The sequence below is a fragment of the Carassius gibelio genome, chromosome A19 (genome assembly GCF_023724105.1).
Source record: "Carassius gibelio isolate Cgi1373 ecotype wild population from Czech Republic chromosome A19, carGib1.2-hapl.c, whole genome shotgun sequence".
NCBI classification, from domain to species: domain Eukaryota; kingdom Metazoa; phylum Chordata; class Actinopteri; order Cypriniformes; family Cyprinidae; genus Carassius; species Carassius gibelio.
Window position 1 is genome coordinate 13,173,026 of NC_068389.1, and position 16,637 is coordinate 13,189,662.

The 16,637-nt window shown below is 38.4% G+C and overlaps 2 protein-coding genes across 2 annotated transcripts; one reads left to right on the forward strand and one right to left on the reverse strand.

The window, feature by feature from the left end:
* Window positions 1-405: 405 nt before the first annotated feature.
* On the reverse strand, window positions 406-5,804 carry lrrc69 (leucine rich repeat containing 69). The gene is made up of 9 exons (XM_052532550.1): window positions 5,490-5,804; window positions 5,100-5,226; window positions 4,944-5,016; window positions 4,659-4,854; window positions 4,510-4,581; window positions 3,951-4,052; window positions 3,590-3,769; window positions 3,101-3,196; window positions 406-429 (listed from the first exon to the last, which is right to left on the reverse strand). The coding sequence occupies exons 1-9, from the start codon at window positions 5,664-5,666 to the stop codon at window positions 406-408; spliced, it is 1,047 nt and encodes a 348-aa protein (XP_052388510.1). The 5' UTR covers window positions 5,667-5,804.
* Window positions 5,805-6,155: 351 nt separating this feature from the next.
* On the forward strand, window positions 6,156-16,069 carry LOC127935907 (peroxisome biogenesis factor 1). Its single transcript, XM_052534127.1, has 24 exons — window positions 6,156-6,618; window positions 6,747-6,887; window positions 6,961-7,044; window positions 7,417-7,531; window positions 7,631-8,316; window positions 8,816-8,935; window positions 9,021-9,144; window positions 9,226-9,326; window positions 9,398-9,489; window positions 9,608-9,740; window positions 9,994-10,090; window positions 10,201-10,371; window positions 10,462-10,616; window positions 11,229-11,415; window positions 11,490-11,650; window positions 12,357-12,491; window positions 12,572-12,636; window positions 12,725-12,867; window positions 13,633-13,736; window positions 13,821-13,997; window positions 14,365-14,595; window positions 14,764-14,958; window positions 15,343-15,473; window positions 15,585-16,069. The coding sequence occupies exons 1-24, from the start codon at window positions 6,511-6,513 to the stop codon at window positions 15,667-15,669; spliced, it is 3,741 nt and encodes a 1,246-aa protein (XP_052390087.1). The 5' UTR covers window positions 6,156-6,510; the 3' UTR covers window positions 15,670-16,069.
* The last annotated feature ends 568 nt before the right edge of the window (window positions 16,070-16,637 follow it).

Genomic DNA, 16,637 nt, shown 5'->3' on the forward strand with positions numbered 1-16,637 from the left:
CATATGGCATACTGGTTCAGAGTGTATGGGCAAAATGCTCTTGGTTCTCCACTGCGCCTCCCACTGTGCAATATTTTCTCCTCTGATAGATAATCTGCATTGCTATTAATGTCAATCAAACACATTCACTCTATTCAGGCAACACAGATGGTGACATTCCTGCATCGTTGATGTATGAAAACAACAGTGGAGTGTGTTTGAAACGAGGATAGCGAACAAGAGGAAAGGCTGGGCTCTGTTTTAACAAAGTGGTCTGACAGAGGAGAGCTGCTCACACACATCTATACATCCACAAACACACACACACACTGACACCAGACAGGGCCCGAGGCGGTCCTGCTGCTCCAGGACCCCAACATCTGCTCTCTGGAATAATGCTTGTTTTATTTCAGATGCTCTCTCTCTCTACACGATGCTGCGGTGATCTGCCTGTAATGCAAATGACACAGATCATGCGTTAAACTCTGCTCCGGTAGCTTCAAAGATGTCCCAGGGTGCTCAAAATACAGCTAAAGAGATGGAGGAGACTGGTGCACCATTTGTTTCCAGTGCACTGAGTAATGCCACTGGGCTCTCCCACAAAATTGTCAATTTATTTATGATTTTGTATTGCCTTACACAGCATAATACACAAAACAATATAATAATAATAATATTACCAAGGCAAAATACAATAAAAAATATGAATGTGCTAAAAAAGAAACACTTATCGATACATTATAAACAAAACTTATTTAATTGTACATGTAAAACATATAGTTCAAGTGGAAGTAGAAAAAAAATTAATTACTGCAACTTATGGATATGCTAATTGTCTTCCCCTAACAACCAAAAACTGGCTTGAGGTTTGAGAGTTATATTTACCAGAATGACTTAGAAAGTGTGTCTCTACCCATATGGCTATATATCCATTTTTGTGGCCAAAATATATTTGAAATATATGTGAAATATATGTTGCAAACAGTGAAGCCCAATTAAATATATTTTTGAAATAGGAAATATATTTACTTTTTTAACCTTTATATACCAAAATATATTTTCGGTGCAAGAAAATAAATTTTCTTGGACTGATTTATATAGAGGTCAAAATATATTTTTCAAATGCTTTAAAAAATATATTTATACATTTAAGATGTATTTTCAAAAATATACAAAAAAGGCCAAAAATAGATTTTTTTTTAAATAATATTTTTTAAAACATATATATATTTTAACTAATATATATCTTTGGCCCATTTTTTTTTTTTTGCAAAAGCTCAGTTGTTGTTTATTGTGTCAGTAGCGATTTATGAAATACCGTTTAAAAACGAAACCGCTTTCTTTGGACCAACTTTAACCCGCTGCGAAATCAGTTTGAATTTTTTCTCTCTCAGATGTGGATTTCTGTTTAAAGGATGGATTTTGTCCGTAAATGTGATGTCACCGCACCTTCAGTCACCATTATCTTGCTCGTTGAACTGTTGTTTAAAATCGATACCACACTCAGTTCCTGTTCTGAATGCCAGCACAGCTGTGATTATCGTGCCATGCATTTGGAAAGCATCGCTCTTGTTGTGCCAGTAAACAGCATGAAAAAAAAGCTACGGCAAAACAGTACTCTTTCAATGGTTACAGCTTAATTTATTCATGCATCACCGAATGTTGCATGGGAGCCTGAAATCAGAAACAACCTTCAATATGAAATGTTGGCTCAGACTTCAGACAACTCTGCTGAGCTTGTTTGGGTCAACATTTTGGGGAAGAATTGCTGGTCTTGCAAATGTAGATTCAAAGTTTTTGCGCATCTTGACTCAACAAAGCTGCATGTTGGACCAGCTGCTTTTTCACCAAATTGTGAACAAAAAAGATCCTTATGTACTCTTGATGAGTTACAAACGTGGGGATCTTAATAGATGGGATGGTTCAGGAAGTGCTCTGTTGAGAGCCTTGTCATTTGGTTGATTGATTTTACAACAATGTCTTATCGCGGCTGAGCGGGTGGCTCTCCTGAAAGCTTTCTGCTTGTTGGTGCATTTGCCTCAAAGAAAGTAATTTAGTAACATCAGACTGAAACAGACTTGTTTACACCATCTCCTCTCCTCCTTTCATAGGGAGTCCATATACAATCTGTGAGTCGCATTAACGCTCACCAAATGCACAACTGCTTGGAAATCGAGGCTACTGCTCTAGAATAATGGCTGAGCTTGACTGAGGGCTGTATAATAAATGACTGGGTCTCGTGGCACTTTTCAGTGGACATCCACACAGTCACCATTAGTTTCCTAAGTGCACTTTTCCCCGCATTTCTAAATTGATTGAAACAAAATGTCACAATTATGCCCTGTAGCTCAAGCTTTAATTATTCATCAATTAGCATCCCCCTCCCCACCTCCTTTCTTTTTTTCTGAACTGATTTTTCATTCATTTTGCAGAGATGTATGGTTCCCCTGCTGCTAACCAGTCCAAAGTCATTAGTTTCTGGCTTTGCAATTAAACCTGCTGCATTATTCATAAGGCCCAACTCGTAGACGCTACTCAGAGCTCAGGAGACCTGCATGAGAAATTAATTTGGAGAGATGTTTCCTCTCAGGTCAGAACAGATGCCATTGGCCCAAACAGAGGGAAGGTGTGGATTTCTTTCACTGTGGGGAATTATTATGGCAAGTGTAAAGGAGCAAAGTGTGAATGGAAAACATATCAAAATTGGGCATAGCCTGCAGTGGAGTGCTTCAGATTACTTAAAAATGACTTTTAAAATCAACTCAGGAGGAACTATATAATGACTACATATTCTACACTTAAAAATGACTAAAATATTTTTTATTTCACAGCAATATAAAAATCGCTTACATTTTTTTTAAAGGTAAAGCATAAAAGAGATTGAAAGAGAATTGCATGACATTGAAATCTAACATAGAAGCATACTGATGTGTATTTTTGTTAGTCATAAAAAAAATACTGTATGACTGGAATGATTCACTTCTGCAGAGGTCAAAGATCAAAGATCGTCAGTGATCAAATCTTGCCATCTGCTGGTGTATAGCAAAAACATCAACTATTCATTCTTAATAATAAATCAGTCTTGGGGTAAGACGATGCATTTTTTTATTTATAATCGTACAAGCCCATAGCACTGGTGGTCATCTCTGTTGAAGCAGTCGTAGGAACACAGCAGAACTCTGACTGGAACAGACTGAGAGCTTTTCATCCCCATCTGCTGTTCAAAGACAAAAGAACAGACTCTGGTTACTCTGAAAAGATAGTCTCTAATATTCTCTTCTACTTTTGTTTACATGCAATGTGGAACATACAGGAAAAAAAGTAGTAACACATTGGCACTGTTGTTTGGGCTAATATTTACTAATCAGGAGCATAAGTTAAATTGTGACCCTGTTAATCTTTGTTGATTCACTTAACAAATGCTGTCTGTGTGCCTGAGGCATATTAAACAGCTATTATGCAAGTGTCAGGTTGTCAAACTATTAAAATGTCATCAAACATCCTGAGTGAAGCATGTCCTGCCGATTTTCAGCAACGGCACTTCTTCTGTGCACTGACTGCCACAGACACTGAATGGTGAACACTGGTGTTCTGCAGAATGAGCTGATACCTTCCTGGTGTTGATGAACTGCACACACTCCAGCCAGGTGGTGAGGAAGGGCTGTGAGCACAGAGCACACTGGCCCCAGTGAGAGAGCATGTCCTGCAGCTCTGGGTATGCTGGCAGAGCTCTGGACACCACTGACAACTTATTAGTGCTCTGCTGGAGGATCAGCCTGGCTGAGAGCTCCTGAACACATTCAACTACAATCAGCAGCACCATGGAAATGTTATAGTTAAAACTAACTATTTCAAGATTACTTCAAATTGTTTTCTCACTACTAACATCCTCTAGTCTAGTCTAGCAAGACAGCAATCAGATTTGTGCAAAAAATAATAAATAATAATATTTTTTTAATACAAATTGTTACTTTTAAGGTGAGGACTTCTTTCTCTTGAACAGACTCCATCAGTGTGAATGGAACTATACTGTTTCCTTCAAAGAATAGTTCCTCCAATGTGAGAAACTGAAACTAAACATTACAGAGAGAGAGAGAAAAAACATTTTTTAAATATCATAAAAATATTTTATATGGTATATGACTTCATGAACAAAAGTTAACATTAGTCATATAAAGCCAACTGTATTGTATCTAATACACAAAGGCCTCTAAATGATCAAAATGACAAAAACTTTGCTGGAAAACTTTCTACAAAATCAACAACAGTACATGCCTGCTACCAAATGGTTGAGTTTATTCTTTTTTAAGAACATTTAATATGGTTGGTAATATTTCAAAATGAAAAGATTACTGGAATGGAGAAACTTGAAAGAGAAAATTAAAAAAAAAAAATACAGTGCTTTGATCTGCCATAATTTGATCTGCCATACTGTTATAATCTCACAAAACCTTAGTGTATCAAATATTAAATAACTAAAACATTTAAAATAGCAATTGAAATGGCTGCCAATTTGTCCAAATAACTTACACCAACTGGAAACACAGATAAACGATTTCCTGCAACATCCAAGATCTTCAGATTTTTCCATCCAAGGGCGCCCTAAGCAAAAAAGCGAACACATGATAAACTACTATGCATAAAAAATGGTTAAAATATGAAAAAGTTGTCTGTCTTGCCTCTGGTAGTTCTGTCAGGTTGTTTCGGGCCAAATACAATTTCCTCAGCTGTGGTAAATTGTATAACTGCTGTGGTATTTGAGTCAGTTCATTATTAGTGAAGTTAATCTCAGTCAAACACTTCATCAAGCCCAGTTCAGCTGGAATCTGCTGCAAAAGATTGTCTGTGACACTAATGCTTTTTAGACTACACAGCCTGCAAATAAACAAGAAGCACTTCAAAAATCAGATATCATGCTAATCAAATTATAAAGACGTAGGATAAAAGTGTAAAAGATGTCTCACCGTTGTATTTCTGCAGGAATGACTTTGATTCTATTGTGGTTCAAATTGAGAAGCAGAAGGTTTGGTAGACCCTCTGCAAATACAGCAACACAACACAATCAGCACTATTGACCCGCAACAATAAAATAACCTGCATATGAAAGAGTTTGATCTTACCCAACACCTCTGGTGACAAAAGCCTGATTCTGTTTCCATATAAATACAGTTTATTTAGGCAACTGAAGTGTTTTAACACGGGTGGGATCTCCTCAAGAACATTATTTCCCAGATTGAGCTCTGTCAACTATAAATATACAATGAAAATGAAAGTATTGACTACACAATGTATGCATAGTTCATCTAAGTTAATTATCTTCTATATGATACATGCAAATAATATATAATTCATTTATTGTGCTGTTTCTTGCTTCCAATGTTTTGTTGTTTGTCAAACTTGTTTTTATTTTTTATTTTCAGTATGGTTCATGTTTTGCGTTGGGCTCTGAAAAAAAAAAAATATTAGTATTAAAAAGTATTAAAGCTATGGGACAGATACAACGAACTCACCTTTTGCAGACACATCAGTTCAGCCGGCAGACTCGACAGGTAATTATTATTCAACTTTAATACAACAATCCATGTTAGCCTCGCAAAAACTTCTGGAAGATGTGTAATTTTCCTACAACTCAAATTAAGTGACTTTGATTTCGTCTTTAACGCTTTGATAATTGAATCGTTTACCATTTTGACACTTGCATAGCCAACTTTCTCCACGTTTCTATGGAGATGCAACGCAGTTTCTCACCTAATGCTGAGGGACTAGGTGCCGCCTGGCGGACAAACATCACAACAACATGCTGTCAGTGTCCCAATATTCCAAGCGTGTCCCTGAAAGGTTATTAAAATGTATTTTCTATTTCAGCAAATGCTTGTTATTTTTTTCTTTTTCAGGTTAAAAATAACTTAAATTAACAAAATAGAATGATATTTACTTGTCTTCACATAATGATTTGAAAGTGTACAAATAATGTAATTTTTTTTTCTGCGTAATAATTTTAAGGAATTTTACAGTATTTTGTAATGGGTGAAATCCTGTAGTAACAGGATTTGTGGTAATACAGCAAAATTAATATCCATCTGTTTACTACAATAGATTGAATATCCATTGAATAGTTAATTTTGGCTTCAGCACATCCGGAAATATAAAATTTCAAAATAAAAGCCTTAGATACTTCAGACTCTTTTCCTCTTGGTAATGGTTTAAAATGACAGAATAAATAAACAATAAATAAAAGAAATGGAGTCGCACATTTTGGTGCGGTTGATCGATTTGTTTTGAGGCTTGTTTAATCATGAAGTGTTGCTTGTTTTCCAAGTGAAATCTGGCAACACTGTGAGACGGAGCTAATCGAAAATGTTCGTTCAAACAGCGCTTACGACTTATTTACACAGTCACACTCTATGTGATTATCTCTGACGTGCAATTCATGTCGACAGTTTTAGCATACTGGCTTTAATACCACAGAATCATTTCAATAAATAAGGGATAATTTGCAGTAGAAGCGAGGTTGTTGTAGCCTCGCAGGAAATGTTGGGAAGTCAGGGGATTCAACCTGTCACGCTAGACTTCAATAACTCCAAAAACTGCTTTCTTCAGCTCTCATCAAACTTTGCCACGCATCTCTGTCTTCAAGAGGTTTGTATCAAGCTAGCAGCTTTATAATAGATGCATGCCAGTTGGTAGTCTACCACTGTACTGTGTTTCTGTAAGTTCCATCATAGTTTTGAGTCATGTAGCTCTAATGTGATGTGATGTGATGTCAGAACCAGATCCTGGAGCTGTCATGGGGTGTTTCTGCACCCGTGTTCCTCAGCTGGATCACCTCCAGGTCTTCAGGTCCAGAGGACAGAGTTGAGATCAGCAGACAGCTGGGAGAGAAACTTGGGCTCAAGGAGGGAGAACAGGTTTGTCCCTGTTTAAAGGGATAGTATGTTAAACTGATGTCGATGCATGTAACAAGGTTGTGATGTGTTGTAGGGGTATCTGCGGCCGTGTCATCAGGTGCAGTCAGTGCAGCAGGTGTTCGTAGAGCCTCTGTCTCCAGATGACTGGGAGATCTTGGTCAGTTCACAATGGCATCATTTCGTTTATCTCTTTTTTTTCATTCTCTAGGAGAAGTTTATCTGATGTTTAGCAAAATATGTCCATTAAAATGCACATACAAATAACTAGAAACCTAAACTTTCGTAATACACATTTCTAGTCTTGTATGATTCATCCATGCATGACTCCATCATGATCCACTGCCACCTTGCATTAATGTCTTGTATGAAACTCAGACTTTTCATGATCTGATCAATTCTACGCTGTATCCTGTTGTACATTTTCTCTTGCTAAATGCCCTGTTTTACTTGGAAAAATATGTCAGATTACAGAATTAAAATGGGTTGTGAATGTCTTTTGGGTCTAGAATCTGATTGTACTTTGTTCCAGGAGCTGCACAGCATGGCTCTGGAGCAGCGACTCCTGGATCAGATCCGAGTGGTCTTCAGTGAGGGTGTTTTTCCTGTGTGGGTGGACCAGCACACTGTCATCTATATCAGGATAGGTCAGTCAGTCCTATTTTAAAGGCATGTCGTATTGTTAGTTTTTGTTAGGTATGAACTGATCTTTTTACACTAATGATTGTATGTTTTTTTTTTTTTAGCGTCCCTCTCTCCATCTGTTCCGTTTGGCCGACTGGAGCAGTTCACTGAGCTTGTTGTCTCCCCAAAACTACATCCAGAAGGTGAACAACTGCTCCAAACTCGGTCAGAAGAACCAAGCCAAGATCTACAAAACCAGAACATTGATGTCACATCTTCCTCCAGCTCACTCGTCCATCAGGATCCCATCAGTGGTCATCTGGAGAGTCCGAATGAAGGCCATTGGGGAGGAATAGCTGATCTGAAAAGCCTGGTTAGATACCTTTTTGCAGGAGGATTTGAGCCAGCAAAAGAGCATGTCGCAGTTCCCACAGTTCCCACCATCCTGAAAGACTGTATCCTCCGGACCTGTGGAACCCCTCCTAGGTCTGTCAGCCATCTAGGCTCATGTCACGGAGATGTCCATATACTGCCATGGAACCTGCAAGAGCAAGAGAACTGGAATCCAGGGCAGTCTGCACTAACATACGGCAGGCTTTCAAAGATCCTTTCTCCTAAAGAACTCAGGGAGAAAGTCAAGCAGGCCATGGAGAAGAAGAAGATCAGAGATGGACCTCACAAAGGGAACGACACAGAGGAACATAAGGAGAACGCCGTTGTGGTCAGGATGCTTTGTCACAATATAAAAAGGCTGCAGGAGGACCAGAAATTCAAGAAATGTGAAGACATTTACTCTGGGAGAGTTTGGGTAAGTTATTCCATTCAAGTTCAGTTATAATGTTTCATAGAAATATCCTTTATCACCATCATTCCTAGGGATGGGACCGTTTATATCATAAGTATATAATTGTCTTAGATTATTATGCCAAGAATTGTAATATCTGTACACCCTTGCATCCTCACAATTACATATTAGACAAAATATACAGTATATACAATATCAACTGGTACAAATAAATGAAAATAAGAACCAAGAACCAATAGAAAACATTACCGTCTCCTGCCGCGAGAGGGCGCTCTATGCTGCTCACTGCTCCTGTAGTCTACACTGAGCAGCATAGAGCGCCCTCTCGCGGCTGTAGACGGTAATGTTTTCTCTTGGTTCTAAATAAATGCGAATTATAGTCCAGTGCGACTTATATATGTTTTTTTTCCTCATCATGACGTATTTTTGGACTGATGTGACTTATACTCAGGTGCGACTTATAGTCCGAAAAATACGGTAGTTAAATTTTTTGTTGTTGCAGATTCCAAAGGTGCTGCAGAGGCGTTTGAGGATAGACCCTCGATCAGCTGTGAGGATTCAGCCTTTGAAATCAAAGCCAAGAGTTGCAGAAGCAGTCATGGTGCAACCATTACAACCGCTGGTAAGTTTCTCTTTCAGACTTGATGCTTTTTGTTGTCAGATAATGAAAATATTGTATTGTATACTAATATCCTTTCTGTTTGCAGGCAGTGAATGAAAAAGAAGACGACATTCAAACTGCATTCCTCAACTGGTTGCATGCTCTGAGCCATCAGCCTTTGACCTGTCTGACAGGCCGCACTAACGTCATTTTCTTACCCTGTGCCGAAGGTGTGAGGAACAACCATCAGAATTGATGTTTTTAATCATATTACTATTATTACAGACCAACCTGGGTTTCCCTCTTCTCAGGAAAAGAAGAGTTTGTCTTGACTGTGCTGAAACCAGAGCAACAGCAAGAGGATGAAATGTTCTTTCTATCAGCCAGTTTACTAAAGAAATCAAATCTGCAGGTAAAAAGTCAAATGCTGTTTTTACAAATTAATTTTTCTGCTCCTGCCTTAACAAACCAATCTCTGTTTAGATTGTCAGAGAGCCAGATGATTCTGATCACAGCGGCTCTGATAATGATAGTGAAGATCCACATCTCGGCTTTCCCTCCCTCAGCTCTCTTGGGTAAAAAATTTGAAAAATCTGTGTATTTTTTTAATATCCTTAGCAGCAAACAAGATTGACTTTCTGATGAGTCGGTGTAGCTGTTCTTTGTTGTCTGTGATTGAATGTCTTTGCTCAGTGGGGTAGAGGACATCAGCAGGTCTGCTTTCGAGCACATCTCTCACGCTCTAATGGGAGGTCCTCTCTCGCGGGAACTGGTCTTCACAGGACGTGGACTGAGGGGCGGAGCTCTGCTCATCACAGGGGCAAAGGTAACCTTCAGACACATATGCTACAGTCTTTTCAAAGTCAGATATGGGATACTTCTGCTTGATATCCTTATGCATTAAGGCAATGCCTTTTTCAGGCATTTGACTATCATTATTCAAGATCATGCAGTATAGGTCTTTCTCTGTAAATATTTTCTAAGTATGTTTGACACCAAGTGCCGGTTTAAGTAGGACGTTTGAAATGTGAGTTGAATGGAATGGGAAAATGTGATACGCTTCCTGCTTTTCTCCACAGGGCAGTGGAAAATCTTCTCTCTCCAGAGCACTGTGTCGAAAGGCCAGTGAAGAGCTAGATGCCCATGTTCAAGTTGTGGACTGCAAGACACTGAAAGGTAGGCAAGAAATTAGATTGAGCAGTTTTGCTGTGCAGTCCAACTTAACATGCAAGATTTTTTTATTTTATTTCCATCAAATTTATTGATGCTATGAATGAAATTTCTAGGTAAAAGAGCCGATAAAATCAGACTGAGACTGGAAGAGGTTTTTGAGCAGGCGATCTGGAGACAGCCCTCAGTGGTCCTGCTGGATGACCTGGATCACGTGACTGGTGCCGCAGCTTCACCTGAGCACGAGCATGGACCAGAGGCAGTACTGCGGCAGCACATCGCACAGGGTAAGACATCTTCAGAGACATACCTGGCTCTACATGTATCTCTTTGAGGAACCGTCTGATGGACATCTTCGCTCTGCATGTTCTCCGCAGGTCTGAGGGATTTGGTGGATGAGATGGTGGTGCGCTCCAGTCTCATAGCTCTGATGATCACAGCACAGAGTGAAAATGCTCTTCATCAGACTCTGACTGCGGTGCAGGGTTCACATTTCTTCCAAAGTTTCTGCAAGATCCAAACACCAGATCAGGTGAGTTTATGAAACCACAATCTATGGCTGCATGATTTGGGTAAAAAATGAAAATGAAAATTTAAATGTTTTTATTAATACATAAAATGATATCAATTTTATATTATGCTGATAATAAAATCTAATAATAATAATAGCAATTAAAATCAATATTTATAACAATCAATATTATTATTATTATTATTATTATTCCTAAAAATATCTAAATATTGCTACTGTAGTATTTCAAGTAAACTAAAAAATAATAACAAAAGCAACAATAACAATAGCAGTCATTTAAACTTTAAAATTACAATACTAATATTAATGACTGCCATAATTTCTTCTTTTCTTACTAAACAATGTCACGATTTCAGTTTTAATTCAATTAATCATGCAGCCCTACTGCAATCTATCAAAGACATTTTGACATTTGTTCCCAGGTACAATTCAAGTCACTTGTTTTGCTTATGGAATTGCTTCGTTTATAATGTTTGTGTTAATGAATCCTTGCCAGAATAAATTGCAGTGTGGACCAGACATTATGCTTATACTCAAAAGTTTTTTTTTCTTGCTTGGTGTTTTATTTCCCCGCAGAAAATAGTGACTGTAATATGATGTTTCTCTTTATAGATTCAAAGGGTTGAGATTCTAAGGTCTTTAATAACCAAAAAGAACTTCCAAGACTGTCCAACTACTCTTGACCTAGACATTGTTGCCAGAGAAACAGAAGGATTCATGCCACAAGACCTGCACCTGCTTCTCGAGAGGGCCATCCATGCCAACTCCCTACACAGCAGGAACAATGGCAGCTCTGAAGGTGAGTGCTTAATCTAGTTAGAGCTTTCTATGATTCAGCTGTTTTGCTGAAATCTATGCTTTCTGCTTTCACAGATTTAAACTATGAAGACTTCAGACAGGCCCTACAGGGCTTCACCCCACCCTCCTTCTGGGGGGCTCAGCTGCAGGCTCCCACCGGGGCCGGCATGGAGCGTATTGGGGGACTTCATCAGGCACGTCAGCTCTTGATGGACATCATACTGCTGCCAGCTAAGGTACAGACGCTACTGTGCATTATATGTCCATTTATATATGCAAGAAGAGTGCTATACAGTCCCCGTCACAAATCGACTTGAATATTTTCAGTGTGTTTTTTCTTTTTTAATAGTGAATACATTTTTGCAACTTTTTTGTGAGTGTTTGTGCTGCTAGCAGGCCAGGATGATAATAGCAGTCTATCTGTTCTCAAATCTCAGTGTCAGGACCAGGGTTATTATCATTAACTAAAATTAAAACCATAAACAAACAAAATAAACATTAACTGAAATAACAGAAAATATAAAATAACAAATGTATTTCTTTATTTCCGTTTTGTTTAACTTGAAGTAACTAACTAATAAATAAAAGTTGATAAAACTATATAAACTTATTTTTTTTAAAACTAATGAAATTGTCAAAAACAATAAAATTAAAACAGAGAATATAAAAATAAAATCTAATTCAAAACATTAACAAAAACTATAATATTATGTCAGAGGTCCTACAATAACACTTTTCAGGACGTATAGTGTTGTTCAAAACACAAATTAATATATATTTTTTTTAAAGTACTTATTCAGAAGATTAGTTCAGTTGTCTCTTTCTTAAAGGATTTCTGCTATAAATACCAGAATTGAATCGGTAAGTCATGGAAATTCATAGGTCAAAAACGGTGAACTCTGTGTATATCCCTGTTCATGTGTGGTGTCATGTTGTGTCCAGTACCCGCTGCTCTTCTCCAGTCTGCCCATGCGTCAGTGCTCCGGTGTGCTGCTCTATGGAGCTCCTGGAACAGGCAAGACTCTACTGGCTGGAGCTGTAGCCAAAGAGAGCGGCATGAACTTCATCAGCATCAAGGTAAGGAATTAGCATTTTATGAATGTATACAATTGCATTTATTCTATTTATATATTGCGATAACCTGTGTGTTTCTTCAGGGTCCCGAACTCCTGAGCAAGTATATTGGCGCAAGTGAGCAGGCGGTTAGAGATGTGTTTCAGAGGTCTGTCAAATGCACAGTCTCTTCTGTATGAAATATATAGTAGTAGTTCACAAGAGTCATTACTGAATGTGTGTCTGTGTTGCTGCAGGGCTCAACAAGCTAAACCTTGCATACTGTTCTTTGATGAGTTTGACTCTCTGGCCCCTCGAAGGGGTCATGACAACACAGGGGTCACTGACCGTGTAGTTAACCAGTTACTTACTCAGCTGGATGGAGTGGAAGGGCTGACAGGTAATGAACATCAAATGCTCACCCAGGCTTTACAGCAACAGCCAGAGGTTTGGCTTTTTCAACCTGCTTCATGGTCTTCGTTGTTGATCTGTGTGCTAGTGGGTGGTTGACATCCATGGACTTTTTTTTTCTTTTCAACAGCAGATTTGAAGCTGGATTGTTAAATATTATTACAATTAAAATAATGTTTATATTTGATTATTCCTGAATTCCTGATTATTCCATTACTCCACTCTTCAGTGTCACATGTTTTGCTGCTTTTTAATTTACTGACCGCAACACTTTGAACTGTAGTGTATGTAAAAGGTAGTGATAAAAATTAGTATAAAAAAAAAAAAACTGTATAATTATATTAGTTAGGAAAAAAATGAAAAAAAATGAAACCGCTTGAAATTGTATGTCAGCTACCCAAGTAGTTCATATTAGCGTGTATTGTTTATTCTGCAACAATTTGGAGAAGTTTCATAGTTTGTTGCTTTTAATATAGCTGTGGTTATTGCTTATAGCAACATCACTATCTTTATCAGTTAGATAGATTCATTTAAAGTTATTAATTTATATTTCTATAATCGAATCCCAAATTTAAAAAACGAATTGTTTTGCCAAGAACTTGCTTAAAAACGTCAGACTGAGACTGTAGAGCAAAGCCAGTTGTGTCAGTTGTTGTACAATGTTGTGAAACATCTGGAGTGTATTTTTCTCTAAAAGAATGCATTGTTGTATTTGTGTGATCTCTGTATTCAATACATAGTTTCTTGTTTTTAGGGGTGTATGTGTTGGCTGCCACCAGTCGTCCTGACCTGATTGATCCTGCTCTTCTGAGACCCGGGCGACTGGACAAGTCTCTCTACTGCCCTCCTCCTGATCGGGTCAGCATGGGCATACATCAGTATAACCTCTTTATTCCTCGATTATCTACAATATCATTTTACTGATTCATATCTGTCCTTCAGGAAGCCCGGCTGGAGATCCTGAAGGCTTTGACTCATTCCGTGCCACTGGCTGCAGATGTGGACTTGGAGCAGATTGTTGAGGCGACAGAGCTGTTCACTGGAGCTGACCTAAAGGCCCTTCTTTATAACGCTCAGCTAGAGGCGATCCACAGCAGCCTGGGGCCCAACCTTCTGCATGTGTGTTACACACAAACCCAAACATGCACACTCATACAGATAAAACCCTAACCTCATGATTAGTAGTTAACCTATATGGATTTTTCAGTGGCTGATGCCCATATCTAAAGACCAGTGGCCAATTTTTAAAATTTTGGGTTGGTTAAGATTCTTACATTTTTTTGAAAGAAGTTTCTTATTCTTACTAATGATGCATTTATTTGATAAAAAATGCAATAAAGCAGTAATATTGTGAAATATCATTACAATTCAAAGTAATTTGAAAACATTGAAGTTTAAAATGTCATTTATTTCTGTGATGGCAGAACTGAATTTTCAGTTTAGTCAGTACATCAGTGATACATTTTCCTGTTTCTGTGTTTTATAGGATCTGGGCTCGGGGTCAGACAGTGATGTCAGCCTCTCCTCCCTGATCTTCCTGAACCATAGCGGTGGGTCAGATGACTCAGCTGGGGAGGGGGACGCAGGGCCGGAGCACTCTATGGTTCTGCTGGGCCCCAGTGAACTCCCACCTGAGGACCCACGCCACAACATCTGGCGCCTTTACTTTGGAAGCTCCTTTGAGTCTGAACTGGACAACCAGTCTCTATCTGAACTGGTGGGACACTAAATTTCCAAATGGGCTTATAATGCATATTTTCTTTACAATTTTGTATAAATCAATGCTATAATATTTCAGATGTCTTCTTAATGTAATTGACTAGATGTTTTAACACTTTTTAAAGCTGCTTATGAGACTGTCACGTTCTGTTTGCTCTGCTCCCAGAATTCTCAGTGCCTGTCTGGACCCAATTCTACCGCCCCTGACATGACCGGGGCATCAGTGAGGGATCCAAACTCCTGTCATGTGCCAGTTTTTATGTCCTGTCTGCAGGACGGCTTTCAGGAACTGACCCATGAGCAGTCAGAACGCCTCCGAGCAGATGTTAACACCGTTAAGAACAGTTACCGCAGAAACACGGTCAGTTACCTTTCTCATCCATCATCTATCCATTTATCCATCCATCCGTTTTTTATATATCAAGTTTCCTATCTATCCATTGTTACATCAGTCTAATCTTTCCATCAATCCATTGTTACAGTACTGTATATACAACTAGTATAGATCTATTTTTTTCCATCCATCTGCTGCTATATCCAGTTTTGCCATTGCTATGTTCCATCCATCCATTGATGTATCCCTCTAGTTTTCTAATCAGTCCATCCATGTGTACACCCACACATCTATCCATCTATACATGCATACACCCATCCATCCACCTGAGGAATGTGTGAGAGTGTGTAGCAGTCTGTAGACACTGTTGCTGCTCAGTAGATGAGATCTGCCGTTCTTCTGTGTTTATAGGATGAATCATCTCTGGCCCAGACTGGGCCCAGTAAGCCTGGCTCTCTCATATGCCAAGCTCACCTGATCTCCGCTTTGGCTAACACTCGAGCATCTGTCAGCAGAGAAGACTGGAGGAGATACACTGAACTGTGAGTCACACATTTCACAAGCACGCTTCTTATATTTATGCAGATAAATCAGTCACACCAATGCATTACTGATTCACATATTTGTGTGGGTTTTTTCCTTCCGTTATGCAGATATGAGTCTTTCGGAGCCTCAAAGGAAGGCAAGTCTCAGAGCAATGCTTCGTTTAAAGCAGGTCAGCGGGTGACATTGGCTTAATGAGAGCCTCGCAGAAATTAATACAGCTCGGGGCATTACATTTTTTTTTTTTTTTTGCTGAGATTGTGTCTGATATGATCGACTCTGGTTTGTATCACACATTTTGGCCTTTTTTTTTTTTTGCTTTTCTTGGCCTTAAGAGCAGATGCATACTTACAATGTTTTGATATTAAGTAGAGAGAAGTATCAAGAACTTGATGGACTTGAATTCATAGCACTGAACAAATAATTTAAAGATAATTATGAAGTTTAAAAAGTGACATTTTTGCTAAATTTGCTTAGCTGCTGTAGGCAATATAATGTAAAGAAATCAAATATATGTATATGTATGTATATGTATATATACATTAAATATGTAATTAACTTTTAACTAAATGACAATTCTTTGAATTATGATGCCCGTTTTATTTCTCTAGAGCCTCTGATACACTGCACAAACTCATGACACAATATAACTGAAAATGGTGTATATCTTAAAATAAATAGAAATAGATCGTTTATACTGAATTAGCCCTTTATTTTAATTCTGTTTGTGTTTATCTACTGTTGTTGCTGTTTCTCTAGCATCCTCATGAAGTGATACTTACCATAACCTGTAGGTGGCAGTGTATTCCTAACATCCAAGAGCCAAAATGCCTATTGAATAGTCCTCCATGGATACTTCTCAATCTGTATTCAAAGACTTTTATGTTCTTCTCTTTGTAGAAGAGAAGAATCCTCTATTTTATCAGCCATAACGGCCTCCAGCTTACTCTGAATAACTGACATCTGCAGACCCCCAGGATCTGAATTCTTCTAAATTGATTTTTCTGTTTTTTCGTAGTCTTCACTTCCCCTGAGCACATGCCCTGGAACTACAGCTGTCTCTGCACCTTTGATTATCACAAAATTTTCCAGCACATTCTCAGATTTGTCCTCGTATGAGCTAGATTTCCGTCTCACACATTGTTGAGCTGAATTCCGAGTTG

What these genes read in the sequence shown, in the direction of transcription:
- LOC127935907 (XM_052534127.1), top strand. Translation starts at nt 6,511, where the DNA reads ATGTTGGGAAGTCAGGGGATTCAACCTGTCACGCTAGACTTCAATAAC. An exon ending in TCATACTGCTGCCAGCTAAG is followed by an intron (nt 11,651 to 12,356) that starts GTACAGACGCTA and finishes TGTTGTGTCCAG; the next exon opens with TACCCGCTGCTCTTCTCCAG. An exon ending in TGAACTTCATCAGCATCAAG is followed by an intron (nt 12,492 to 12,571) that starts GTAAGGAATTAG and finishes GTGTTTCTTCAG; the next exon opens with GGTCCCGAACTCCTGAGCAA.
- lrrc69 (XM_052532550.1), bottom strand. Translation starts at nt 5,666, where the DNA reads ATGGTAAACGATTCAATTATCAAAGCGTTAAAGACGAAATCAAAGTCA. An exon ending in TTTGTCACCAGAGGTGTTGG is followed by an intron (nt 5,017 to 5,099) that starts GTAAGATCAAAC and finishes CTGTATTTGCAG; the next exon opens with AGGGTCTACCAAACCTTCTG. An exon ending in AAGAAGTCCTCACCTTAAAA is followed by an intron (nt 3,770 to 3,950) that starts GTAACAATTTGT and finishes GAATGTGTTCAG; the next exon opens with GAGCTCTCAGCCAGGCTGAT.